At 38.1% G+C, this 25,953-nt stretch overlaps 1 protein-coding gene across 2 annotated transcripts in view; it reads left to right on the forward strand.

The window, feature by feature from the left end:
• The window catches only part of ZSWIM6 (zinc finger SWIM-type containing 6), a 213,210-nt gene that overhangs the window by 104,273 nt on the left and 82,984 nt on the right, over window positions 1–25,953 (forward strand). For both annotated transcript variants that reach the window (XM_070476733.1, XM_070476734.1), the window contains exon 2: window positions 23,300–23,656. In XM_070476733.1, the coding sequence (XP_070332834.1) occupies window positions 23,300–23,656 (357 nt within the window). The remainder of the gene's footprint in view (window positions 1–23,299; window positions 23,657–25,953) is intronic.

Genomic DNA, 25,953 nt, shown 5'->3' on the forward strand with positions numbered 1-25,953 from the left:
CACCACCAGACGGAATCATCAAGCACCTTGAGTTTTGTATTAAACATTTCCTTGCCTTAAAAAAATTCTTCCTGTTAAATATTCTGCCTCTTTCTTTATATACCATAACTTTTTTTTTTTTTCATTTTTTCCTCTTTAAAGTGTTGTATTTGAGATTCATTAAAACAGGTGTGATAGGACTTCCTTGATGGTCTGGTGGTTAAGACTCTGCTTTCAACGCAGAGGACTCAAGTTTGACTCCTGGTCAGGGAACTAAGATCCCACATGCTGTGCAGTATAGCCAAAAAAACCCAAGAAACCCAAAACCCCAAGAAACAGATATGATTGCAATTTCAAGATTTGTGTGGAACCACAAGAAACCAAATAGCCAGGACTTCCCTGGTGGTCCAGTGGTTAAGAATCTGCCCGCCACAGGGGACATGGGTTTGGTCCCTGGTTCAGGAAGATTCCACAAGCCGTGGGACAGTTTAGCCCATGTGCCACAACTACCAAAGACTGCAGGCCCTAGAGCCGATGCTGTCCAATAAGAGAGGCCACTGCAGTGAGGGTCCTGTGCACCTCAACTACAGAATAGCGTCTGCTTGCCACAACTAGAGGAAGGTTATGCATAGCAAAACGAAGACCCAGCACAGTAAAAAATTAAAAGAAAAAAAAAACACACAAATAGCCGAAGCAATCTTGAGAAATAAACCGTAGCTATCATGGTCCCTGGTTTTAAACTATATTACAAAGCTATAGTGATCACTGCATATGATACCAGCACAGGGATAGACAGACAGGTCGATGGACCAGCATAGACAGCCCAGAAATAAATCAATACATGTGAGGTCAATTAACTCATGACAGAGGAGTCAAGAATATGTAATGAGGAAAGACCGTCTCTGTAATAATTGGTGTTAGAAAAACTGGACAGCCACACGTGAAAAAATGAACCGGACCATTCATTCATACATTCATATCATTAGTTCCTTGACATCAGTCTTGGCAATGGTTTTTTTTTTTTGTTTGTTTTTGGATCTGACTCTAAAAGCAACAGCAAGAAAAGCAAAAGTAGACAAGTAAGATAGCATTAACTGAAACACTTCTGCAGAGCAAAGAAATTATCAGTAAAATGAAAAAGCAAGCTACTGAATGGGAGAGAATATTTGCAAATCACATTGCTGATAAGGGATTAGTGTGCACAATATAGAACTCATTCATCTCAATAGCAAAAAAAAAAAAAAAAAACAAGTAAACCAATTTAAAAATGATGGGCAGAAACATGTATGGCTGAGTCACTTTACTGTCCACCTGAAACTATTACAACATTGTTAATTGGCTGCACTTCATTATAAGATAAAAAGTTTAATGAAAAGGAGGCAGAAAATCTGAATAGAAATTTTTTCAGATAAGACATAGATGACCAACAGACACATGAAAAGATGCTCAGTATCATTAGTCATTAGGGAATGTAAATCAGAACCGCAGTGCCACCTCACACCTCATATAGTAGTTATGAAAAGACAAGAAATAACAAATTTTGGTAAGGATGTGGAGAAATGCAGACCGTTATGCCTTGTTGATGGGAATTGCTTCAGCAACTATGGAAAAAAGTGTGGAGATTCATCAAAAAATTAAAAATAGAACTGCCATATGATTCAGTAAGTCCATTTCTGGATATTTATCCAAATAAAATGAAAACAATAACATGAAAAGACTTGCATACTCCTATGTTCTTTGCAGCGTTGTCTACAACAGCCAGGATATGGAAATGACCTAAGTAAGTGTCTGTCAATGGATGAATGGATTAAGAAAATGTGGTATATAACAATATTATTCAGCCACAAAATAGAATGAAATCTTTTCGTTTGCACCAACATGATGAACCTTAAAGGCATTTATGCTAAGTGAAGTAAGTCAGAGAAAGACAAATACTATATGATCTCACTTGTGTGTGGTAAATAAAACAGAAACCAAGTTCATAGATACAGACAACAGATTGGTGGTTGCTTGATATAGTGATTAAAAACTACAAACTTCTAAAAATAAATGAGTTGTTGGGATGTGGTGTACAGCATGATAACTGTGGTTAATAATGCTGTAAGAGAGTGGATGTTAAGAGTCCTTATCACAGGAAAGAAAATTGAAACTATGTATGGTGATACATGTTATGAAATAGATTTGCCGTGATCATTTCTCAGTGTATACAAATATGGAATAATTATGTTTTACACCAAAACTGATGTAATTTTATGCGTCACTTATACATCAAAAAAGAAAAAGAAAACCAGATGTGATGGATTTTCACAGCTCTACGTGTTCTACCATATGAGTATGTCACAACTTAAGTCTGCTGCTGATAGATATTTGGGTTGCCCATTTTATTTTACAAAGCTGCTGAATTCTTATGAAGTTGAATTATTTTGTATGTCTCCTGGTATGTATGTGCAAGTATTTCTCTAGAATCCTCCTACCCTTTCTTTTCCTATGAAATATCCTCTTAATCTTTAAATTGGAACTTTAGAAATTTACCTTAAAGCAGCTGAAAGGATCTTTATGGTTTAGGTATTTGTGATCTGTTTGCTAAGATCTAAGTAACCATACTAAGTAAGTAACCATGTGCCGTGCTTAGTCGCTCAGTCGTGTCTGACTTTTTGTGACCCCATGGACTGCTGCCCGTTGGCTCCTCTGTCCAAGGGATTCTCCAGGCAAGAACACTGGAGTGGGTTGCTATGCCCTCCTCCAGGCAATCTTCCCAATCCAGGGATCGAGCCCAGGTCTTCTGCATTGCACACGGATTCTTTACCATCTGAGCCACTAGGGAAGCCCTAAGTAACCATACCATATTCTTTAAAAAAATTTTTTTTATTTTGAAATAATTTCAGATTTACAGAAGAGTTAAAAGATGTACAGAATTTTCATCAACCCTTAACCCAGCCTCCCCTAATGTTAACATGTTACACAACCTTGGTACTTTTATTTGAACTAAAGAAATTAGCCATTGGTGCAGTACTATTAGCGGCAGGTTTTATTCAGATTTCCCTAGTGTTTCTCCTACTGTCCTTTTTGAGCATCCAATCCAGGATAGTCTGTTGTATTTAGTCATTATGTTCCCTAGCTCTTCTAATTTGTGACAATGTAGTGGTCTTTATCTCTTATGACCTAGACACTTTTGAAGAATACTGGGCAGGTATTTCTGTAGTGTGTGTGTGTTAGGTACTTAGTCATGGTTGCCTCTCTGTGACCCCATGGACTGTAGCCAACCAGGCTTCTTTGTCCATGGAATTCTCCAGGCAAGAATGCTGGAGTAGGTTGCGATTCCCTTCTCCAGGGCCTTAATTTGAATTGTCTTGATACAGGTTTCAGCAATACGTGAACTGTGAACTTCCAGATGTTCAAGCTGGTTTTAGAATAGGCAAATTGCCAACGTTTACTGGATCATCGAAAAAGCAAGAGAGTTCCAGAAAAACATATTTCTACTTTATTGACTATGCCAAAACCTTCGACTGTGTGGATCACAATAAACTGTGGAAAATTCTGAAAGAGATGGGACTACCAGACCACGTGACCTGCCTCTTGAGAAACCTGTATGCAGGTCAGGAAGCAACAGTTAGAACTGGACATGGAACAACAGACTGGTTCCAAATAGGAAAAGGAGTACGTCAAGGCTGTATATTGTCACCCTGCTTATTTAACTTATATTCAGAGTACCTCATGAGAAATGCTGGGCTGGAAGAAGCACAACCTGGAATCAAGATTGCCGGGAGAAATGTCAATAACCTCAGATATGTAGATGAGACCATCTTTATGGCAGAAAGTGAAGAAGAACTAGAGAACCTCTTGATGAAAAGTGAAAGGAGAGTGAAAAAGTTGGCTTAAAGCTCAACATTCAGAAAACTAAGATCATGGCATCCGGTCCCATCACTTCCTTTCAAATAGATCGGGAAACAGTGTCAGACTTTATTTTTTTGGGCTCCGAAATCACTGCAGATGGTGATTGCAGCCATGAAATTAAAAGATGTTTACTCCTTGGAAGGAAAGTTATCAGCAACCTAGACATCATATTAAAAAGCAGAGACATTACTTTGCCAACAAAGGTCCATCTAGTCAAGGGTATGATTTTCCCAGTAGTCATGTATAGATGTGAGAGTTGGACTTTAAAGAAAGGTGAGTGCAGAAGAATTGATGCTTTTGAACTGTGGTGTTGGAGAAGACTCTTGAGAGTCCCTTGGACTGCAAGGAGATCCAACCAGTCCATCCTAAAGGAGATCAGTCCTGGGTGTTCATTGGAAGGACTGGTAGTGAAGCTGAAACTCCAATACTTTGGCCACCTGATGCGAAGAGCTGACTCATTGGAAAAGACCCTGATGTTGGGAAAGATTGAAGGCAGGAGGAGAAGGGGACGATAGAGGGATGAGATGGTTGGATGGTATCACCGACTCAATGGACATGAGTTTGGATAAACTCCGGGAGTTGTGATGGACAGGGAGGCCTGGCGTGCTGCGGTTTATGGGGTCGCAAAGAGTCGGACACGACTGAGCGACTGACCTGAGCTCAACTGAACTGATACACTCTTCTTATGGTTAGATTAAGGTTGTGCATTATTTTGCTAGAATATCACAGAAGCAGTAATTTTCAGCATTCTCATTGCATCATTTTGGAGGGCACCTTTATATCAACTTGACTTACTGTTGGTTATGCTAACCATGTTCACCTGCTTAAGTGACAGATTTCTCCTCTATAAAACTGCTTTTACTTTTCATTAGATAGGGGTTGCTAAAGTCCAGTCCACACTCAAGGGGAGGAGAATTAAGCTCCACCTACTGTAACTATGAGCATCAAAGACTTTACGTTACATATCTAGAGGGGAAATTCTTTGAGGCTGTGCAATTATTCTGTTTCTCTTTAAAGCTTTGCCTGCTATTTTATCATTCATCAGTGTATCTTGGCCTGCAGAAAATATTACTGTGGTGTTCTAATGATTTTCATTTCTCTCATCCTCTCTACATTTTTTAATTGAAATTCTTCTGTAAGGAAAATGTGTCCCTTCTCCATTTATTTATTTATTCATTCATTCAATAGTTTGTATCCGTATGGACTCAGATGTTTATTTTATTCTTGAGTTATAATCCAGTACTAATGTTATTTTGCTGCTCAAATAGTTGCATCCTGGCCAAGGGGACTTTTCAGGATGGGACAGTTCCCTCAATTTTTTTTTAAAGCGCTTCCTTTCTGGCATCAGTATTTTCTTCATCCCAGCCCTAGAATCAGTCATTTTTCCAAGAAGCTTTGGTTTCTCTTATTGGAGAATGATATTTAGAAAGGAAGACCTGGGCACATCTTGTTTTTTAAAATAATGTTCTTCTTGAGAAAACATAGAGCCTTCTTAGGTTAGACTTCTTACATTAGATGTGTTTATGCTAAAAGAATTTTTTTTATGTCTGAGAGGAAAATGGAGATACATATGGTAACAGGTAGAAAAGTTAACTCTTTCTTGTTAATATTGGTTATCTAATCAGTAGCAAGTAATCAAACATGTTACCACATCACATATTTCTAGTAGTGAGAAGTAATTTTAGATTTTACCTTTTCAAGTTCAGGCCACAAAACTTGAAAAGTTTATTTTTCTCTAATTATTACTTTCTGCTTGGGATATAATTGAGAACAGTGAATGAAAAGAAGAACCACTGAAACTGCCAAGCTAAATCCACCAGTGTCTACCCCAGCTCAATAGAGGAAAACCTCAAACCTGTGCTTAGATCTGATTTAGTCTTATTATTTTTTTTTAGTCTTAGTTTTATACAACTCTAAAAACGATTGTTGTCTAGTTTCCAAAGTCCTAAAAGATGTAAGCCAACATTTTAGAATAACTAGAGGGGATCCAGCTATTAAGCAATGTCAGCTTGGAAAGGGGGCATTTGAATTCTGCAAGAAAGTAGAGGGGAAAAGAGCAGACTGGTGCTTGACCATGAGAGCAGTGCAGGAGCTCTTCAGCTAAAAGACCAGTAACCTGGCTGAGAAATGCTGTTGACAGCGTTGCTGGAAGGACGTAATATGGTAAATGTTCATCATGATAACCTTGAGTCATCACAAGCAAGTGTTCAGTTAGGTTTTCTGAATACTGTTTAGGAAGTTAAAGTGTTGATACGTTTTTGAAAGATTTTCATGAATCTGTTAAAATGAACATGCCCCTTCCAAGAATAAATCTTCTCTCGGTTTTTTCAGTCTGAACCTTTTGTTCTTAAGAATTATTAAGAGGCAGATTTTTTGAGCATACAGCTCTACTGTTTTAGTAAAGTCATGATCATGAAATCAGATCCTCATTTAATCTGATTATACCAGCTTAGTGTTCCCTTAGGGTATCAACCTTTCACTTCTGATTTTCTCCCTTAAAAATCATATCACTGGTATGGCTGTCATTGTTATACCAGGAGAATTCAGTTCTGCAGAAAGATTTGATGTATCCGAGGCCTTCTCAAAAAGAACGTGTAACAATAATTTTCCTGTATTTATTTAGGAAAAAACAAAACCCAAATGTTTGAGGAAGAATCATTAGAGAGAATGAAGTGGAATTCCTTAGCCTTTTCAGAAATTATTTTAAGGCTGTTAATTCTTTGGCTTGCCTAGATGTTTTTACCCTCTTGTTTAATAAAGTGTTGAACTTTGGTATTGTTTTTTAAACTTACAAACTTAGACATGTGTTTTTGGTAGACCTGTTAAGTTGTCTCCGAAAGAAAAAACTTTATTCTTGGCTCAGAATAGCTGAGATGTCCCCATTAGTTAGTTAATAAATGGTCTGGGTAGAGTTTGGAGTTCCTGGAGAATATAGCTGCCACAGAAAAAGATTCCTTTTGTCTTTCTAATGAATTTTCTCCTGCTGTGCATATGTATTTAAAGGTAATTTTGATAGAGGAGTGAAAAATAAGGAAAAGTGAGGCAAGGTATTAACACAAATGTGTTTAATCAAGGTGGAAAGTGTGGAAGCAATTTGAAGGAGCAGAGGGAGTGAGAGAAATGAAAGAAAAGAACCAGTTAGACTCTACCGTATTTTACAGTCCTAACATTTATAGATTTCTGATGCAGGGAAACAACTTTCTATTAGAATTGAGGCCATTTCCAATTTCTTGACCATCCTTATAAGTGAAAGAGAAGAGGCAAATTTATTATGTTTTCAGGTAGCAGGGTTCAATTCCACAGCCAGAGAAATTAGTATGAACAATATGAAATATTTGTTAAGCTAATGTACTTGATTTATTATCTGTGGCCATATGCTTTTTTCTTAAAAATTCCAAAGCCTGAAAACTAGCCACATAGTTCATGTCTCAGGTTTTTTGTTTTTGCTTTAAACTGTGAAATTTTCCTTGATTGTAATATTTTATGTTTTAGGCAATTAAAATAGCTTTTTATAAGCATAATGATTTTGATTGATTAAAGAAGTTGACTATATATCTTTTGACTGGTCTTTTATGTCATTGAATTATTATATTTTTACCTGTTTAATATATATGTTTTATGATGAAATATAGTAATCAGTCATCGAATCATCCACATGATGCCAGTTATTTATCATCATTCCATTTTCCTTTAATGCCCATTATAAACTTGTTCTCGAATTATTCTTGTTTCATCATTTCATGCTCATTATTATGTGGGCTTTAAGTCCCCTGTTTCTAAGTATGGATAATAAAGTCTCTTGAACTTGGATAAGTATGTTGCCACCAAATAGGTGAGTACTTGCATGGGCATTGCAGGTGCCTTTAAGTATCTTAGAAGTAAATTGAGTATACCTTTTAAAAACATTAAATTCTTTTTTTTTTTTTTTTGGCCCATGCTGCACAGCATGTGGGATCTTAGTTCCCTGACCAGGGATCAAACCTGCACACCCCCTACATTGAAAGTGCAGAATCTTAACCAGTGGACCACCAGGGAAGACCCCTAAAACATTAAGTATTGTTTTTTAAAAAGCCCTTGAAAAGTTCATTATAAGCAGAAGAAAAAAAGTACTCTAGGTTTCATCATGTATTTGAATGTGAGTGTATATATTTTGGTTGCTTTTGACTTGTTTAGAATCTGAAGTTTTCAAGTGTGGAGGGATCTAGAAGGATGCCCTTAACCTAAATAGAGTGAATAGATAACAGATGCTGAACTATGAAATATTCTGCATAATTTTGTGCGTATTTGGGGGGAGCATTTATTGCCTTTTTTTTTAGGTCGTCAGGGGATCTATGCCTACCTACCTCCTCCTCCTCAAAAAAAAAAAAAGAAGGTAAGGGAGTACTGATTAGTCCTTTAGCCTGCATTTGCAGATATGAAAATGAAGCCCAAGACTGAAGGTCAAACAGTTAATTAGTAGCAGAGCTAGGATTAAAACACAAGTCTCTCTCCCAGGTCAGTTTTCATCCTATTATATTGACAATTCTCGGCCACATTATTCTGCAACACACACTAAGCCACTGTATATGTGATTGCTACTTAATTAGCATTCTTTCATATTTGAAGTCATTTGGGTTTATATTTCTAATTTAAAATAAACAATAGCCTCAAAATTGGTATAGGAATTGTCTATTTTATTAAAAATATTTTTTAAAATCCTTAAGTTTGGTAACATCAGATCATCATTATTCACAAACAGCTTTAATAATTACTTGATACTGAAAGGAGAATTTTGGTTAGATTCCTAGACCAATACCTGCATTTTTCTGATTCTTTCTGTAATATTACCATCACTGCATCCAATAGAAATGCTCTCCTAAGCTAAAATAGAATAAGCCTGTTCATTTTATATTGCTTTGCTTTCTGGAGAAATAAAACGCCCCTTAAGGTAGTGTATGTAATTGTGTGTGTGTGTGTGTGTGTGTGTGTGTGTGTGTGTATAAAATATACTTACCTATTATTAATGGTACTTTTGTGAGATTTTGAAAAATATCACACTTAATGTTACCTGCAATAAAAAGTTAATTAATACTTCTTAAACATACGTGTGTGTGTGTGGGCTCAGTTGTGTCCAGCTCTTTGCAACTCCATGGACTGTAGCCCATCAGGCTCCTCTGTTCATGTAATTTTCCAGGCAGAAATACTGGAGGGGGTAGCCGTTTTCTTCTCCAGGAATCTTCTCCACTCAGGGATTTAACCCATGTCTCTTGGGTCTCCTGCATTGGCAGGTGGATTTTTTTACTGCTAGCACCACCTGGGAAGCCCTCTTAAACATAGGCTTCCTGGGTCAGGTATGTAGAGCCTTTGTTTTCAGACTTTTCTACTTTGTAGCTTCAAATTCATGCTAAAGCAGTTTGGTAGAGTATTCAGATTTTATTTAACCTCTCTACTACATAAAATTTTACTTTTTCATTCATTCATTCATTCATTCACTCAGTAAATATTGAGCAGTGCCAGGCACTGTCCTAGGTACTTATAAGTATTACCAGAATCTTAGCAGTGCTTCTTTTCATAGGACATCATGTACTGTTTCTCTGTTTGTACTATGAAATAAACTCTAATGCAAGATTTGCAAGTTAGACACTCTCAAGACCTCTGTTAAAGAGATATTTGAGCTTTGCCACTCATGTTTTCAGTATTTGAAGATAAAATATTATAAGTACTTTACCTGACTATTGTGGGTAAAGAATGTATGGCACTCTGGATTATCAAATATATTTTTTGCAATAGATGATTGGTTATTTAATGTTAGATGGGGGATACTGATGATGAGACATCGCCAACTTTTAAGTCATACATGTCCAGGTGGGCTTAACCTCCTGTAGAGAAGTTCCAACAAGCTTATCAATTTATCCATTCTGCTTAATGATTTCTAAACTCTCAGTTGAGCTTTTCATTCTGTTTACCAACTCTACTGCTCATCTTGAACAGTAGGTTTTCCTTTTCATTTCCTATAGCTATTCTAGACTTTTTACTATTGTTATTCTTCAAAGTTTTAGTAAATAAAGTTCAACAGAAATCTGTTTACTATATGAGTTCTTAGAGCTGTTACCATTCTGATATGTACCTGGAACTTCCAGATGGTTGGTCCTGGATGCAACTTGATCCAGACTTATATAATGCATAGAACACAATTTGGGAAATAAAGGTTTGTACTGGTTCTCTTTCTGGAACCCACCTCTGATCTGACTTCTTAGCTATTAGTTGCCTAGTAATCCAGTGATTTCTCAGAACTGAAATCCTTGTGTTATTCATGGATGCTTCCCATAGAGACTTGTATATTACCTGTTACCAAGTTAAAAGATTATGAAAGTGGTTGTTCATAATGTTTAATATCTCATAATATTTAATGGATAGTAAAGGAAAGAATGCTAATATTTAGGTGGTGAAGGCAGAGCTGATAATATGGTCCAGTCTTTTCATTTCATTTTTAATGAGCTTTCTGTTATGTTTCATATTTTTGGTAATTTATACATTCTATGTAATAAACTTCACCTATATTTATGCAGTCTGAGACTTTAAAGATGAGGTTTAGATTTTAGATACTAAAAAAAACAAAATATGTAAGCATCTCAGTTATAGACAGATGGCTGAAGATTATGTAGATAAAAATTAAATATTTACTTCTATATTGAATTTCAGAACTTTAAAAAAATTCTCCCCACATGCCAATGACATATATGTGACTGCACCTATAGCAGTGTCTATCGTTTTCCTCTCCCCTCCTCTGAGCCATAGCTTCCAAGTCCTTTGAGGTGACCATTGCAATTCTATAGCAGTCAAGACAGGTCAGAGGTCTTGTGTGAGTGACTTTGATAACTACCATCCTTCCTCTTGTCTTGGGTAGCTCTCCATTACTGCTGCCTACCTACACACTATTTTTAGAAATCATCTAATGTAATCTATTTTGTTTATTTAATACATGAGGAAAGAAGAGGGAACAAGAAATAGATGTTATTAAGTAACTTGCGCATGAGGCTAACTGGATAATGGCTGAAATTAGAACCAGGAGCCCAGCCTCTTTCTTCTTGTCTCATTTGAGTGCATAATCCATCTTCTCTGAAGTGTGGCTGACCTGAAAGAGAGCCAAGCATCCACGGGTTAAGGAGAGCCTGGGAGTGTCCTGTTATGAAAGTAGGCTGGGCCAGTCAGTAGGCAGAGCTGCACTGATGGCATTAATGACCCTCAGTCTTTGAACTTGGCATGTGGTCATTGCCAGGCTCCCAGATGTTTGCTGGACATCATTTATGTAGCAAATTCTTTACTGAAGAGGACTTTGAACACTTTTCCAATTTTAGCTAAAACTTTTTTTTCTTACAAGTAATTTGTGTTGTAGAAATCTTAGAAACACACTATCTCTACATCAACAAAAACAAGTTAAGTAAAAAAAAATCATCTGTAATCACACTGCTCTGATGCATGGGTGGAAATGTCTTAATATTAATGTGTCGCCCATATTTTGAACCAAAGTCTCTCTGCTTCTCTTTTATCACTGTGTATTTAAGAAAAAATGTATCTATATTAGTACATCTACCTCACCATTCTCTTTTTTCCTTATTAAAGACATGTTTGTTTATATTTTTTGGTAATAATTTTTTATTGAAGTGTAGTTGATTTACAATATTGTGTTAGTTTCAGGTGTACAACATAGTGATTGAGAAATATATATATACACACACACACATACATATATATCTGTTCTTTTTCAGATTCTTTCCCTTATAGTTTGTTACAGATTGTTTAGTTCCCTGTGCTATGTAGTAGGTCCTTGTTGGCTGTCTGTTTTGTGTAGGTGTGGGTGTGTGTGAGTGCACACATGCTTAGTCACTCAGTTCTCTCTGACTCTTTGCAACCCCATGGGCTATAGCCCGCCAGGGACAGCCCTCCTCTGTTCATGGAATTCTCCAGGCAAGAATACTGGAATGGGTAGCTATTCCCTTCTCCAGTGGATCTTCCCAACCCAGGTCTCCTGCATTGCAAGCTGATTCTTTACCATCTGAGCCACCAGGGAAGCCCCTATGTTGGATATAGTGGTTTACTGTTATTAAAGACATACACATGGAGCAGAGAGGATTTCTTTCAGCTGAATCTCTCTGGACAGGAAGATAACAGTACTACCGCCCGGGTAGGGCTAGTGTTCCTCGGGATTCTTTGTGGAGAGCAGGAGCTCTGACTGCACTTTGCTTGTCAGGCCATAAATTACCAAGGCCAAAAGCTGTGGTGTGGTTCCTTTTTCTTCCACAACAAGAACTGCAAGTTGCTTATTATTGCATCCAGTTTTTAGTCTCCAACTAAGTGAAGAGATGGACTTGAGCTGTAAAAATAATTTTACTTACCTTGACATGGAAGGTAAACATTAGGGATAAAAAAAAATGTTTTAGTAGAGAGCTCATCAAAGTGAGGAGTGAAACATTACTATTACTTGGGGTAACTGGAAGTTGTTTGAGACAAAATTAAATCTTTTCAGTCCCCTGCTTTTTTCTTCTGTTTGGCGTCAAATCACATTTTCAAACTGTGCTATATAAAATAGCAACAAATTTTTAGAAGTCATGGCATTTCTATTAATTTGGAAATATGAATGTATGAGTAGAATTACTGCAGCAACAGCAAACCCTTGTCCATTATTGTAATAGAAATGCCAGCATGCTCTTGAGAGCTTGACATTTCCAACAGCAGGTGCATGCATGAGCATGTGACATTTCTATTACAATAATGATAATAGGCATTCTGTAGAAAGAATCCTTGTGGTAGTTTATACACATTGTCAGCAGTCCTGCAAGATAGATACCATGAATCTCTTTTTAAAGGTGAGAAAGGGCTTCCCTGGTGGCTCAGGGGTAAAGAATTCACCTGCCATGCAGGAGACATGGGTTTGATCCCTGGGTCGAGAAGATCCCCTGGAGGATGAAATGGCAGCCCGCTTCATAATTCTTGCCTGGGAAATACCATGGTCAGAGAGGAGCTTGGCGGGCTACAGTCCATGGGGTTGTGGAGTCAGACATGACTAAGCAACTAAACAATAACATAGATTGAGAAAATCAAGACTGTTACTTGCCTAAGGTTATTTAATAGAACATCTTATTTTAGAAAGTTCTAACCCTAAAATTCTGCCTATGTTATCCTGCATATTCTATTGCCTCTGGCTTTCTCACACAGGGTACATTTTGCCTTAGGCAAAAAATGTGTTACTTAAATAGTAGCCAAAAATTTTTTTCCCATTAATTGGATTTTTTCCCCCATTTATTTTTATTAGTTGGAGGCTAATTTCTTTACAATATTGTAGTGGTTTTTGCCATACATTGACATGAATCAGCCATGGATTTACATGTGTTCCCCATCCAGATCCCCCCTCCCACCTCCCTCTCCATCCCATCCCTCTGGGTCTTCCCAGTGTTTTGAATACACAAAGACCCTTCAGTTATGAGGAATCTCATGGAACATTGTAAAACAATCTCTTTGTAAAAGTAAATACTCTATAGTTGACCATTTTAAATTTTTTATATTTTTGTTTAGATTTTTAATGAAGGTTTTACTTCAAACAGGTGATATAACTATAAATGTTAACAATTATGATACTGATACATTTTTAAAATAAAATTTTATTTATTTAATTATTTATTTATTTTTGTAATGCTCAGGCCAGTTTAATAAATCACGTTTGGAATGGAAAACATTTAGGTTACATGATAGGCTAGAGATTGTATACATTTTTAAATCACAAATTATATATTACTTACTCTTCTGTTTACTGTGTTTACTTAAATATATTTTTACTAGGAAAGTCTTGTTTAGGCTGGATTGTAATCATCTTAGGTCAGTGATCCCTGGATGAGCAGCTTCAGCACCACCTGGGATGATGGGTGAGGCCCAGCATCTGTGTTATAACAAGTCTTGTAGGTGACTCTGATGCACATGCCAGTTTGAGACCCACCAGACTATATGTTGCATCTACCAAGAGTTTGTGCTTTCTTTCATCTAAAAGATGCTTCTTGAGTGTTTTCTCCAGGACAGTCCTCTGTGACAAGGGTGCTGCAGAACTCTGCTGCCTCAGATGATGTCACAGACCTCTGCTTTAATTCAGTATGAGAGAGAGGTGAACTCTTAGAAACAGGCTTTAATTTAAAGTGGAGGGGTCAAGCCAGAGTTCTAGGTTGTGGGTGGGGGAATTTGACTACAGAGGCCTGCATTCTCCCTTCTGGGGCCTGAGCACACTTTCCTCCTTACTCTTGGTTCTGTTAAACAGTTCATTTCCAGAGTTTGTACTTCACCTCAGGTCCTAAAGCAAGTAGCCAAGCATTTCTAAAGGTTGTTCTGCTCTAAACAAAACAGGAAATAAACAGGTAAAAGGATCTTCTGTCCCTTTCCCCTTCAGGGGGAAGTAAGACAAAGTTGTGTAAAAGTGCTTGGAGTTGGTGTTTGGACACCAAAGGACTCTTGACAAACTTCATGTGCACTTTAGAGGTTGGCGACCCAGGTGAGAGGCCACGGGAGGAGGAGGAAGAGTCAGCATTAGCTGTAGGGGCAGCATTGGCGGCTCTACTGATGGGGCCTGGATGATCTGGCCTCTAAGAAAGGTGCAAGTCTGGAGCTGCTTTGCTTGTATTAGAGAAGACAGGCATTAGAGAAAGTGGAATTTAAGACGTGGGGCAGATAATTTAAATTCCTAAGCACTTTATGGCTTTATAGTTGTACGTATAACTCAAATTCTATCTAATTTATCACCCCCCTCCCCTGGTTGCCCACTCAGAATGTGGGGCTGGGCAGTGGTTGTTTCCCTCAAGTATGCGTGTTAAAATACAGAAATACATTGTGAAAAATCACTTGATGGTAATGTGGGGCCTTTGTGTACTTCAAGATCGGGGGTGACACGGAGTGCTCATTAAAGATGGCTAAATTAGTGGATAGTGTCTTTTTTCAGGAAAAATATTAAATAACTGTGTAATGCCATTCATATCTAACACAGTTATTCTGATCACATGGATCCTTGTATGAAGTGTTGCAAGACTCTACGTTAACGAGAAAACAAAACCAATATTGAGCAGAATGCCTCTGGGAACTCTTGATTGGGCCCATCTACTGCATGCTCCGTAAATTTTTATGTTGTTTATATGGTGTGCTATGGTTTACAGTCTGGTCTTTGCATTAATTTGCCATTGTCTTTCTCTCAAATATTAATGAAGTGTAGGAGTAATTCTATTCCAAATAGGCATTTTTAAGATGGACTTCAAAATAAAGCTTCTCCTTTAAAAAATATTTTTTTTTTTTCTGAAAGATGGAAATCACTTCATTAGCAATTGCCAGCAAAATCTCCTAATGTCTTTCCATAAGCTGTTTAAGCTTTAGTATTAGAAATTAAGGCTAGAGGATTTAATTAGCCAGCTCACAGGATGCAGTCTCTTTAATTTAGGATTTCCCTTTGAGAAAATTATGTAGTTAAAGAAAGGATATCATATTTTAGACAAGTTGGTTTTGGGCCCTTAATGTGTCTGAATTGTGATCTGGAAATTATGCTTCATGTGAATTGAAACTTTTTGTTTCTAAAATTGATAATTGCAGCATGGCTTGTTGGATTGCGTACAGTAGTTCTCAGAGTTAGGAAAGGTAAAGTTGGGTTTTGTGGGGGCAATGATTAACTCGTATATTTTACCAGGGACACATAATCAGGTATTACTTACTATACATTTTGCCAATGCACTGGGTTTTAGTTAACCAATGAATACTTTGTTATGTGAGTGTTAAATGTTAACACTTGCATTTTTTAGATTTAGCTTTAAAGACTTAAAAGAAACCTCATACAACCCTTGCCATCCTTTCAGCCATAACATTAACTTGCTTTGGTTTCTGCCTTTAATTTCCCCAGGGGTTCTTTTTATTTAGGAAAAGGGTGAAAGATGTATTTGTGTAAGTATTACACCAGTGCTTCTGTTAAATTCTTTTTCAACAAAGAATTTGTTACTTGAGCACCTCATGCACAGAGTGCATATTTTTCTGAAAAGAATGTGCCCTGAGAGCAGCAGTTTTTAGTATATATTTATTTCATGTCTACCAGTTTATTTTAGCTTAGATATTTTCTAATACTTTCAGTTTGTAACCCATTTTTCAGTTAACTGAGCACATACACACATAGGCAAAAAATGGGCAACCTTCAGAAATTCTTTTTGTATTTTTTTTTTTTTAGCTTAGAAAAGGTGTATTTTATTTTTTTTTCTTTTTTTTTTTTCATTTATTTTTATTAGTTGGAGGCTAATTACTTTACATCATTACAGTAGTTTTTGTCATACATTGAAATGAATTAGCCATGGATTTACATGTATTCCCCATCCCAGTCCCCCCTCCCACCTCCCTCTCCACCCGATCCCTCTGGGTCTTCCCAGTGCACCAGGCCCGAGCACTTGTCTCATGCACCCAACCTGGGCTGGTGATCTGTTTCACCCTAGATAATTTTAAAACAGTTGTCTCTCTAGTCTGTGATATCAGGGGTCTCTCCTTATCCCCTTTAAAATGCAACTAAAATATTGACTTAGATACAGAAAATCAGCTTTCAGGGAAAGATACTTTTAGAGTATCACTGAAGAGTTTAGTACTTACTTCCTAGAATATTAATGCTCATTAACGTGAAATTAATGTGGACAGTTCATGTGTTCATAGATGAGAAATTTGCCCCGTAAGGCCTCTTACGTTGTTTTATAAACCATTGACCTACAGTAAGGTCAGGTGCAAAAATGAAGAAGTTTTGGTGTTGTGTACTCCCCTGAAAGCCTCTCAGGTACTTGTGGGTATCCCTGGACTATGTTTTAGGAATCATTGCATTATAATATTTTTGAAGTATCTATGGTTACTTGAAAGAAGTCTCTCCCCTAAAATTCTCTAGTTCTCTGTGTATGAAAGTAATACTCTTTCATGCTTATTTTCCAAGCTACTTCAAGAGTGAGACTCCACCTTCCCCGAAAATTCCAGTAGCTGTGGAGGGGAAAAAGTGTTATGGATGAAGGGAGTGTATCCAGCACCCCTCCCCTTTTTACTCCAGCTGGGAGTAGGAGGAAAGGGAAATAAAATTTAATGAGCACTTTTACTATGTGCCAGGTGCTTTACATATGTTATTTCATTTTAATCCCCCAAACAACCCTAGGAGGTATTTCTAGCCACATTTTGCTCAAAATAGAGCAAGTCTCAGAAAGGTTAAACAGCATGCTCAGATCACACAACTTTTTTGTTTGTTTTTTTCATTTATTTTTATTAGTTGGAGGCTTATTATTTTTCAATATTGTAGTGGTTTTTGCCATACATTGACATGAATCAGCCATGGATTTACATGTGTTCCTCATCCTGAACCCCCCTCCCACTGCCCTCCCCATCCCATCCCTCTGGGTCATCCCAGTGCACCAGCCCCGAGCGCTTCTCTCATGCATCCAGCCTGGACTGGCGATCTGTTTCACACTTGATAATATACATGTTTTGATGCTGTTCAGATCATCCCATAGAGTCCAAAAGTCTGTTCTATACATCTGTGTCTCTTTTTCTGTCTTGCATATAGGGTTATCGTTACCATCTTTCTAAATTCCATATATATGCATTAGTATACTGTATTGGTGTTTATCTTTCTGGCTTACTTCACTCTGTATAATGGGCTCCAGTTTCATCCATCTCATTAGAACTGATTCAAATGTATTCTTTCTAATGGCTGAGTAATATTCCATTGTGTATATGTACCACAGCTTTCTTATCCATTTGTCTGCTGATGGGCATCTAGGTTGCTTCTGTGTCCTGGCTATTATAAACATTGCTGCAATGAACATTGGGGTGCACGTGTCTCTTTCAGATCTGGTTTCCTCGGTGCAGATCACACAGCTTTTAAGTGGATAGAACCTGATCCAAATCAGTGTTTTACCAAGGCCTGTACATCACTGTGGGCTTCCCAGGTAGAGGTAGCGGTAAAGAACCCACCTGCCAATGCAGGAGACATAAGACATGTAGGTTTGATCCCTGGGTCAGGAAGATTCCCTGAAGGAGGCCATGGCAAGCAACTCCCAATATTCTTGCTGGTGAATCCTGTGGACAGAAGAGCTTGGTGGGCTACAGTCCTTGGGGTCACAAAGAGTCAGATATGAGTGAAGCAACTTCATGCACATGCACACATAGCACTATGCTTTGGTTTATGCTTTTTCTTTAGTTCTTGCAGATTGAGGATGTGAATACTAAAGTTATATTGGGCTCTGTGGTGGCATAATGACAAGACAGTGGTTTGACTGTGAGGTTTGCTGTTAATGGGATTAACTGTCTTTGACAGATTATATTTTATAAAGTCAAATATATTTATTTAAAAAGATTTGCATAATTTCTTCAGTTTTAGTTATTTGAAAATAAAAGTTAATTATCCGTGGTTTACCATAGAGCACAGAATTACCCCCTTGTATCCTCAGTTCTGTCATATAGAACAGCTGACTGTCCCAGTAGAAGATTTTCGCATCTACAGTCCGGAGGCAGCTTGTTATCTGGGATTGTCAGAATTCCAGAAAGGCAAAATCCTTTCTCAAGAACATGATTTGTTTCAAGTCACCCAGTACCTAAGGCATAAGACCATTGTGAGGTGGGGTGGAGGGGGTGGGGGAGAATGTCTTATAGGGACATCTCTAGGGATCTTTGAGGGAGGAATATTCTCCTTGCTTCTCCTGTGGGTGCTCTGGTATGATTTAGGACATGGAGAAAGTGAGTTGGTAGAATTCCCAGTTTTCTCAAATCGGTGAGGCCAGAATACATGACTGCACAACCCTGAAGTAAGGCTTGATGGAACCTCCTACATATTGGCTCAGTATTATACCTACTGTCCCCTCTGTAATTTTCTTGTATCCATCCCAGCCTCAAAGTGAGGAGGGGAAACCCCAAATAGGCCTCTGAGTATTAAATAATTGCCACAAAGCAAGTCAAATTAGAGGTGCAGCTGACCTGAGGGGAATGAGTTTCCTATGGAAAAGAGTAGCTGTAGGAGAGAGGAGTCGTTGTGATAGCTGATAGTAGAGAAAAAATCAGAGCTCACTTAAAAAGTCCTGCCGCCTGCAGCTGTCGGTGCAGGGAGCGCTGTCCCCTTCACTGGTAACGCCCTAAGTGGTCGGCTGACGAGGGTGGCGAGGTAAAACCTATGCCATGTAGAAATACTTCTAAAAAAATGGGTAGAATTTTGAAAAGGAGGTTGGGTACTTGAAGGATAATCTAGAATTACTAAGAAAGTGAACATTCATGAAACACCTTAATCCTGATGATACTACATTACTGAAGTGTACTTTATAAGACACGAATGTGTTTGTGTCCTCACACATCTCTTGAATTCTTTAGGAGGTCGCAATATTTTATAGTTTGCTTTTTAAAGTTTTCTATGAGAGTAGTAAATATTTGACATAATGAAATTGGATAATATGTGGGATTTTTCTCCTAGCGCAATTGTACAATATCAGTGTTTGTTGTACTTCTTACACAACTACATGAGTAAAAAAAAGTTGGTTTTGCAACACTATTTGAGAGCTTCATCAGTTTTGCTAAGGGCTTCTTCTCTGATAGTTAATCTGTTCTGAAGCACCTGTCAAACTATAGCCTTGAAGACTGTTTAAATACTAACTCGTATGACTCTTTTTGGATCCTCAGTTGTCTTGGCTTTGATAGAAGTTCTTCAGTATCACTTTTGCAGAGGGACTAAAGTGTTGACTTGGTGGATAAGGAGAAATAAAGGAGTGTTAAACTGAGAGACTGGTTCCAAATAGGAAAAGGAGTACGCCAAAGCTGTATATGGTCACCCTACTTATTTAACTCATATGCAGAGTACATCATGAGAATTGCTGGGCTGGAAGAAGCACAAGCTGGAATCAAGATTGCCAGGAGAAATATCAATAACCTCAGATATGCAGATGACACCGCCCTTATGGCAGAAAGTGAAGAAGAACTAAAGAGCCTCTTGATGAAAGTGAAAGAGGAGAATGAAAAAGTTGGCTTAAAGCTCAACATTCAGAAAACTAAGATCGTGGCATCTGGTCCCATCACCTCATGGGAAATAGATGGAGAGACAGTGGAAACAGTGTCAGACTTTATTTTTTTGGGCTCCAAAATCACTGCAGATGGTGATTGCAGCCATGAAATTAAAAGACGCTTACTCCTTGGAAGGAAAGTTATGACCAGCCTAGATAGCATATTAAAAAGCAGAGACATTACTTTGCTAGCAAAGGTCTGTCTAGTCAAGGCTATGGTTTTTCCAGTGGTCATGTATGGATGTGAGATTTGGACAGTGTAGAAAGCTGAGTGCTGAAAAATTGATGCTTTTTGAACTCTGGTGTTGGAGAAGACTCTTGAGAGTCCATTGGACTGCAAGGAGATCCAACCAGTCTATCCTAAAGGAGGTCAGTCCTGGGTGTTCATTGGAAGGACTGATGCTGAAGCTGAAACTCCAATACTTTGGCCACCTGATGTGAAGAGTTGACTTATTGGAAAAGACCCTGATGCTGGGAGGGATTGGGGGCATGAGGAGAAGGGGACGACAGAGGATGAGGTGGCTGGATGGCATCACCGACTCGATGGGCATGAGTTTGAGTAAACTCCGGGAGTTGGTGATGGACAGGGAGGCCTGGTGTGCTGCTATTCATGGGGTCGCAAAGAGTCGGACACAACTGAGCGACAGAACTGAACTGAGACTGAGAGAGATTGAATTTATAAATGGTTAGTTTATGAAAACTTATCTTTCTGTAGTGACAACTAGTTTCTTTTGTACACATATATATGTGATAGGTGGAAAACAGATCCTTTGCACTAAATATACAGAATATACTTGGAAACTTTCTAGAATCTCTTAAAATCCGTTTTTGGTTTTTTTTTTTTTTTTTTTCCTATTTTGTCTTAATCTACACCTGTGCCATGCATGATCTTCTAATTATGTAAGTTCTTAGTGCACTGATACATAAAAAGGCAAGACTACTCTTATTATTATTTCTGAAATGTTCCTTGATGTTTACTTTTTTGTGTGATTATTTTTTCTCATGGGAAAATGCATTAAAAATTTTTTAAAAATATGATGACATATGCTATGTATCTTTACTTGTGGTTTTCAAACTTAAATCTTTTTTTGCCTGTGCAGGGCCTTTGTTTTGCGCGGGCTTTCTCTGGTTGTGGCAAGCAGGGGCTGCTTTTCCTTTTGGTGTCCAATCTGCTTGTTGCAGAGCATAGACTAGGCATGTGGGCTAGTAGTTATGGCTCCCAGGCTCTAGAGAATGGGCTCAGTAGTTGTGGCTCTTGGGCTTTCTTCGAGGTATATGGAATCTTCGCAGATCAGGGATCAAACCTGTGTCTCGGATTCTTTACCTCTGAGCCACGAGGGAAGCCCCCACAAAAACTTCTTGCCCAAAAGGGTTATAACAGGAAACTGGAATATCCATTTGGGAACAGGGATGAGCTTTGTGGGAAGAAAACCAAAGATTACCATATTACAGTTATCAGATCTCCTTATTACAAAGCAATGATAGTGATTTGATTTTTGGAAATGCACCTTTTAAATTGATAATTTGGTTAAAAAAATTATTTCTTTTTCCACTGTGTTGCTGAATATGAATTATCAAGATGAAGTTATACTACTCTGAAAGATTTCTTGTAAGTTGAATAATGTTTTTCCCAACTCCCTGGCCTAAAGGAGGCCCTCCCTTGAAGGTGATAATAAGTATGGTTCAGATGCCCCACATGTGAACTCTAGGCATCATCTGACTGTCATTCCCCTGTCACATCTCTGCAGCTCCAAGTAGGAGTTCCCACTGGGAGAGAATGAAGAAATAGTGGCCTGCTGCTGCTGCTAAGTCACTAGATAAGTTTAATTCAAGTAGCATAGATAGTGGAAGGCTGAGAGAAGCTTCATTACATTTGTAACATTCAAGTTTCTGTCAGGTACTTAATCCTGAGGTAAATGTGTGTCCTGAAGGTTTTTAAAGGGATTCCCCTTAAAGTTTATTACCGTCGTCTCCATGTGATTTTCAGAGAGGGTAGGTGGAACTGAATGGTGTGCCAAAAAGAATTCAGGATAACTTTCCATATTTAGGGAGAAGGAGTGAGTGCAGTTTATGCCCTGACCAAAGAGGACAGGACTAACTGACTGGGGGCAGTGGCAGTGGGAGACAGTTTCCAGGTGGCTGTGAGCTGTAAGCTGAAGCTATCCATGAGGAGCTGCTGCTTATGTGGCTTGAGTGTCTCATTGCTGGATCCTTCGAATCAGTGGTCTGAAGCCATTGGTCATGGGGTTGTGGAGAATTCCTGTGTGGTTCTAAGTGTTATCCAGCCTCTAAGGTCCCTTGCCACTTTGTGATTTTGTGCACCTATATGTGCAAGTGAGCATGTTTTCACCAGCTTTACCTGTGTGATGGGCTTCCCTGATTGCTCAGTTGGTAAAGAATCTGCCTGCAGTGTGGGAAACCTAGGTTCGAGCCCTAGGTTGGGAAGATCTCCTGGAGAAGGGAAAGGCTACCCACTCCAGTATTCTTGGCTGGAGAATTCCATGGACTCTATAGTCCATGGGTTCCCAAAGAATTGGACACAACTGAGCGACTTTCACTTTCACTTGCTCTATGATAGGAAAGAAAATCATCATTGTGAGCTACTTCAGCTATGGTGTTGGTTTCAGGTTTTGGTGGGCTTTGCCTTTCCTCAGAGACATTGCTGTATTGGGACTGCCTGGAATAAAGGTGGAAGGAAGGGGAGGAGTTTGTTGAGAAGAAAGCTGAGCTGACCTACTCTATTTTAAAAAATTGTTTAAAAAAGGGTGAGATGGTGGGGGAGAAAACTACTTGATTTTGGTCAAGTATGAAAGTGAAAGTGTTAGTCACTCAGTTGCAGCTGACTCTTTACGACCCCATGGACTGTAGCCTTCCAGGCTCCTCTGTCCATGGGATTTCCCAGGCAAAAATATCGGAGTGGGTAGCTGTCCTCTTCTCCAGAGGATCTTCCTGACTCAGGGATTGAACCAAGATCTCCTGCATTGCAGGCAGATTCTTTACCGTCTGAGCCACTATACCACAGATTTAAAATAGTGTAATGATGGCTTATTAGAGCTGTGATTTAGGTATAGTTTTGATGTGGTATATGTATATACACATATATAAGTGTGATGGTGGTATACTGCAGTAAGTGTTTTCATATGGCTGGGTAAAATACTTCAGTATGTCTGTTAAATAGCTTTTTTTTTTTTTTTTTTAAAGTTGTAAGATGCTGGGGGAGGGAGGTTTGAGTGACCTGAATGTTTTTACTTGAAAATAAAATCTGTCATATGTTTTTCTTACTGCTGTCAAGCACTACGCATTTCAAAGAATTAAAATATTTTGTAGCATCTGAATGCAGAAGCTGAACTCTCTCCTCCCTTTCTTTCACATAGGTTTCCACTTGAGTGGCACAGTGACAGAACCTGCAATACAATCGGAGCCAGAAACTGTTTGCAACGTGGCCATCAGCTTTGATCGTTGCAAGATTACCTCAGTGACCTGCAGCTGTGGAAACAAGGACATATTTTATTGTGCGCATGTTGTGGCACTGTCTTTATACCGCATCCGCAAGCCAGATCAGGTCAAATTGCATCTTCCCATTTCAGAGACTCTCTTTCAAATGAATAGAGACCAACTACAAAAGTTTGTACAGTATTTGATCACAGTGCACCACACAGAAGTTTTGCCAACTGCTCAAAAATTAGCAGATGAAATTCTTTCCCAGAATTCAGAAATCAACCAAGTACATGGTGAGTATAGACAGTCATTCTGTAGCTTGCTTCTTGGGATTATTGTTCATTTATAAGTTTAATTCTTCTATATAAAAGTAAACTAAATATGAATTAGATCATCAGCATTGCCCTTAGGTAGCTGAGGGTTTAAATTCAGTTTTGCATCTTAAAACATTTCTTCTGAAGTGTTCTATACATTCTCTGAGATACCAAGCCTTTTATGCTCAGAAAGATCTCTCATTTGTTAAAGCTTGGCTCTTAAACATTTATGTATGTATTAATACAGTTTTATCAAATACTAGATATTGGCTATGGTAAACACAAATTCACCCTTGTCAGCTGTTGTCAGTAAACTGACTTGCACATATTCAGAATTTTTTTCATTTTCTTAAAACAGTGTATTTTTCAAGGCATTAAGTTTCTGATGTGATACTGCGTGTTAAGAAATAATTTATTCTTAGAAAAACTCTAAAATTTGTTTAGAGAGAGTTTAGGATATGACTGTTATTGTGTATAAGAAATCTCAAAAAGAGTTTCTTTTAAGTCTTTTATACACTGAACTTATCTCCCTTATTTGTTAGCATGTATATCAGCTGTCTACATATAGTTGAGATATGAGACCAGTTCACTCAGTCCTATCATTTTAGAAAAGTTCTTCCTTGACATAGAAAGTGTAAATGTTTAAGGAAAGCAGTTTGAGCTCATTTCCTAAAAACTTTTAAAATTGTGAGATGTAACACAGAAAAGTGCATAAAATATATATGTGCATAGTAACAAAGTGAACCAACACCCGGGCCACGAGATAGACCACATTTGGCACTTGAGAGGGCTCCACGTGTGCCCCCTTACTTTAAGTCACCAGCTCCTTTCTGTTCCTCATGGTAGCCATTGCCTGATTTTTTTATGGTAATCACTTCCTTGGTGCTTTGTGTTTTAACGTTAATATCACTAAACACTGGTTTAGTCTTACTTGATTTTAAGCTATAGGTATCTGACTTCTTTTTTTGGGGGGGGTTTACTTACTTGTTAATTTTTGGCTGTGCACTGCTGCATGCAGGCTTCTCACTGCAGTGTCCTCTCTCGTGGAACACAGGCTCCAGGGCTCAGTAGGTGCGGACCCCGGGCTTGAGAACACAGGCTCAGTAGTTGCGGCACATGGGCTTAGTTGCTCTGCGGCATGTGGGATCTTCCCAGATCAGAAGATTGAACCCATATTCCCTGCATTGGCAGGCATATTCTTTACCATTGAGCCACGAGGGAAGCCCCTGTCTGACTTCTTTCATTCAAAATCATGAATGATTTGAATAATCATAAACCTCATCTCATGTTTATGAGATTTATTTACATTGCTTCATGTACCATTTAGTTCATTCATTTTCATTGCTCTTAAGCAGCACTAGAAATACCAATAGAAGTGCAGTGTGAACCACATGTATGATTTTAAATGTTTAAAAAGAAACAGGCAAAATTGATTTTAATAATGTTAATCTCAATATACCTAAAAAGTCAATTCAGCATATTCATATTATTCTAACATTCATAAATTCAACAAAAATATTTATATATTTCACTTCTTATTCACATTATTCTTTGAAAATCTGTTTTACACTTAACCACAAGCACATCTCACATCAAACTCTAGCCACATTGCAGGTGTTCAGTAGCCACATGATTAGTAGCTACCTTATTGGAACACTAGCTCTCTAGAGAATATTCTGGGTATGAGGACACCATGATTTATTTGTCCATTTCACTGTTGATGAACCTTGTTTTGAATAAAGCTATGAACATTCTTTTATAAGTCTCCTGGTGTCTTATGATACTTTTAAAATGTCTTTTATGTCAGCAGAAAATCCACATAACCATATTTCTTCTAGCGCTCTCCATATCAGTCTCAGCTTTATTAAAGTAGCTGTTACAAGGTGTATAAAGCATTTTACTTGGTAGAGTCTGCCAGTGTTGACTAACAGGATGGTAAACAACTCTGCCACAGGAGTACCCTGGACCCACCAAAAGCACATGCACTCAAGGACTCTCTAAGTTTAAGTAGGCTTCTGCTCTGTCATACCTTCTGTCTCAGTTGTGTTACTGTGTGAAAATTCAGGCCAGCTAACAGTCATCTCAGAGATTTCTCAGGAGCCTATTTGTGGCTTCTTATTAAACATTCACTGAAGACAGAAGAATAGCATATACCATTTCTTCAAACTTTTATGTACTCCCTTTTTTTCCTTTCTTTAAAATTCATAAAATCCACTTGGTCATTTAGTTCTCAGAGGTCCATACCAAGTCAGTTTGTTCTGCATTTGTCTTCCTTA

The sequence above is a fragment of the Odocoileus virginianus genome, chromosome 14, assembly GCF_023699985.2.
Source record: "Odocoileus virginianus isolate 20LAN1187 ecotype Illinois chromosome 14, Ovbor_1.2, whole genome shotgun sequence".
Taxonomy (NCBI): Eukaryota; Metazoa; Chordata; class Mammalia; order Artiodactyla; family Cervidae; genus Odocoileus; species Odocoileus virginianus.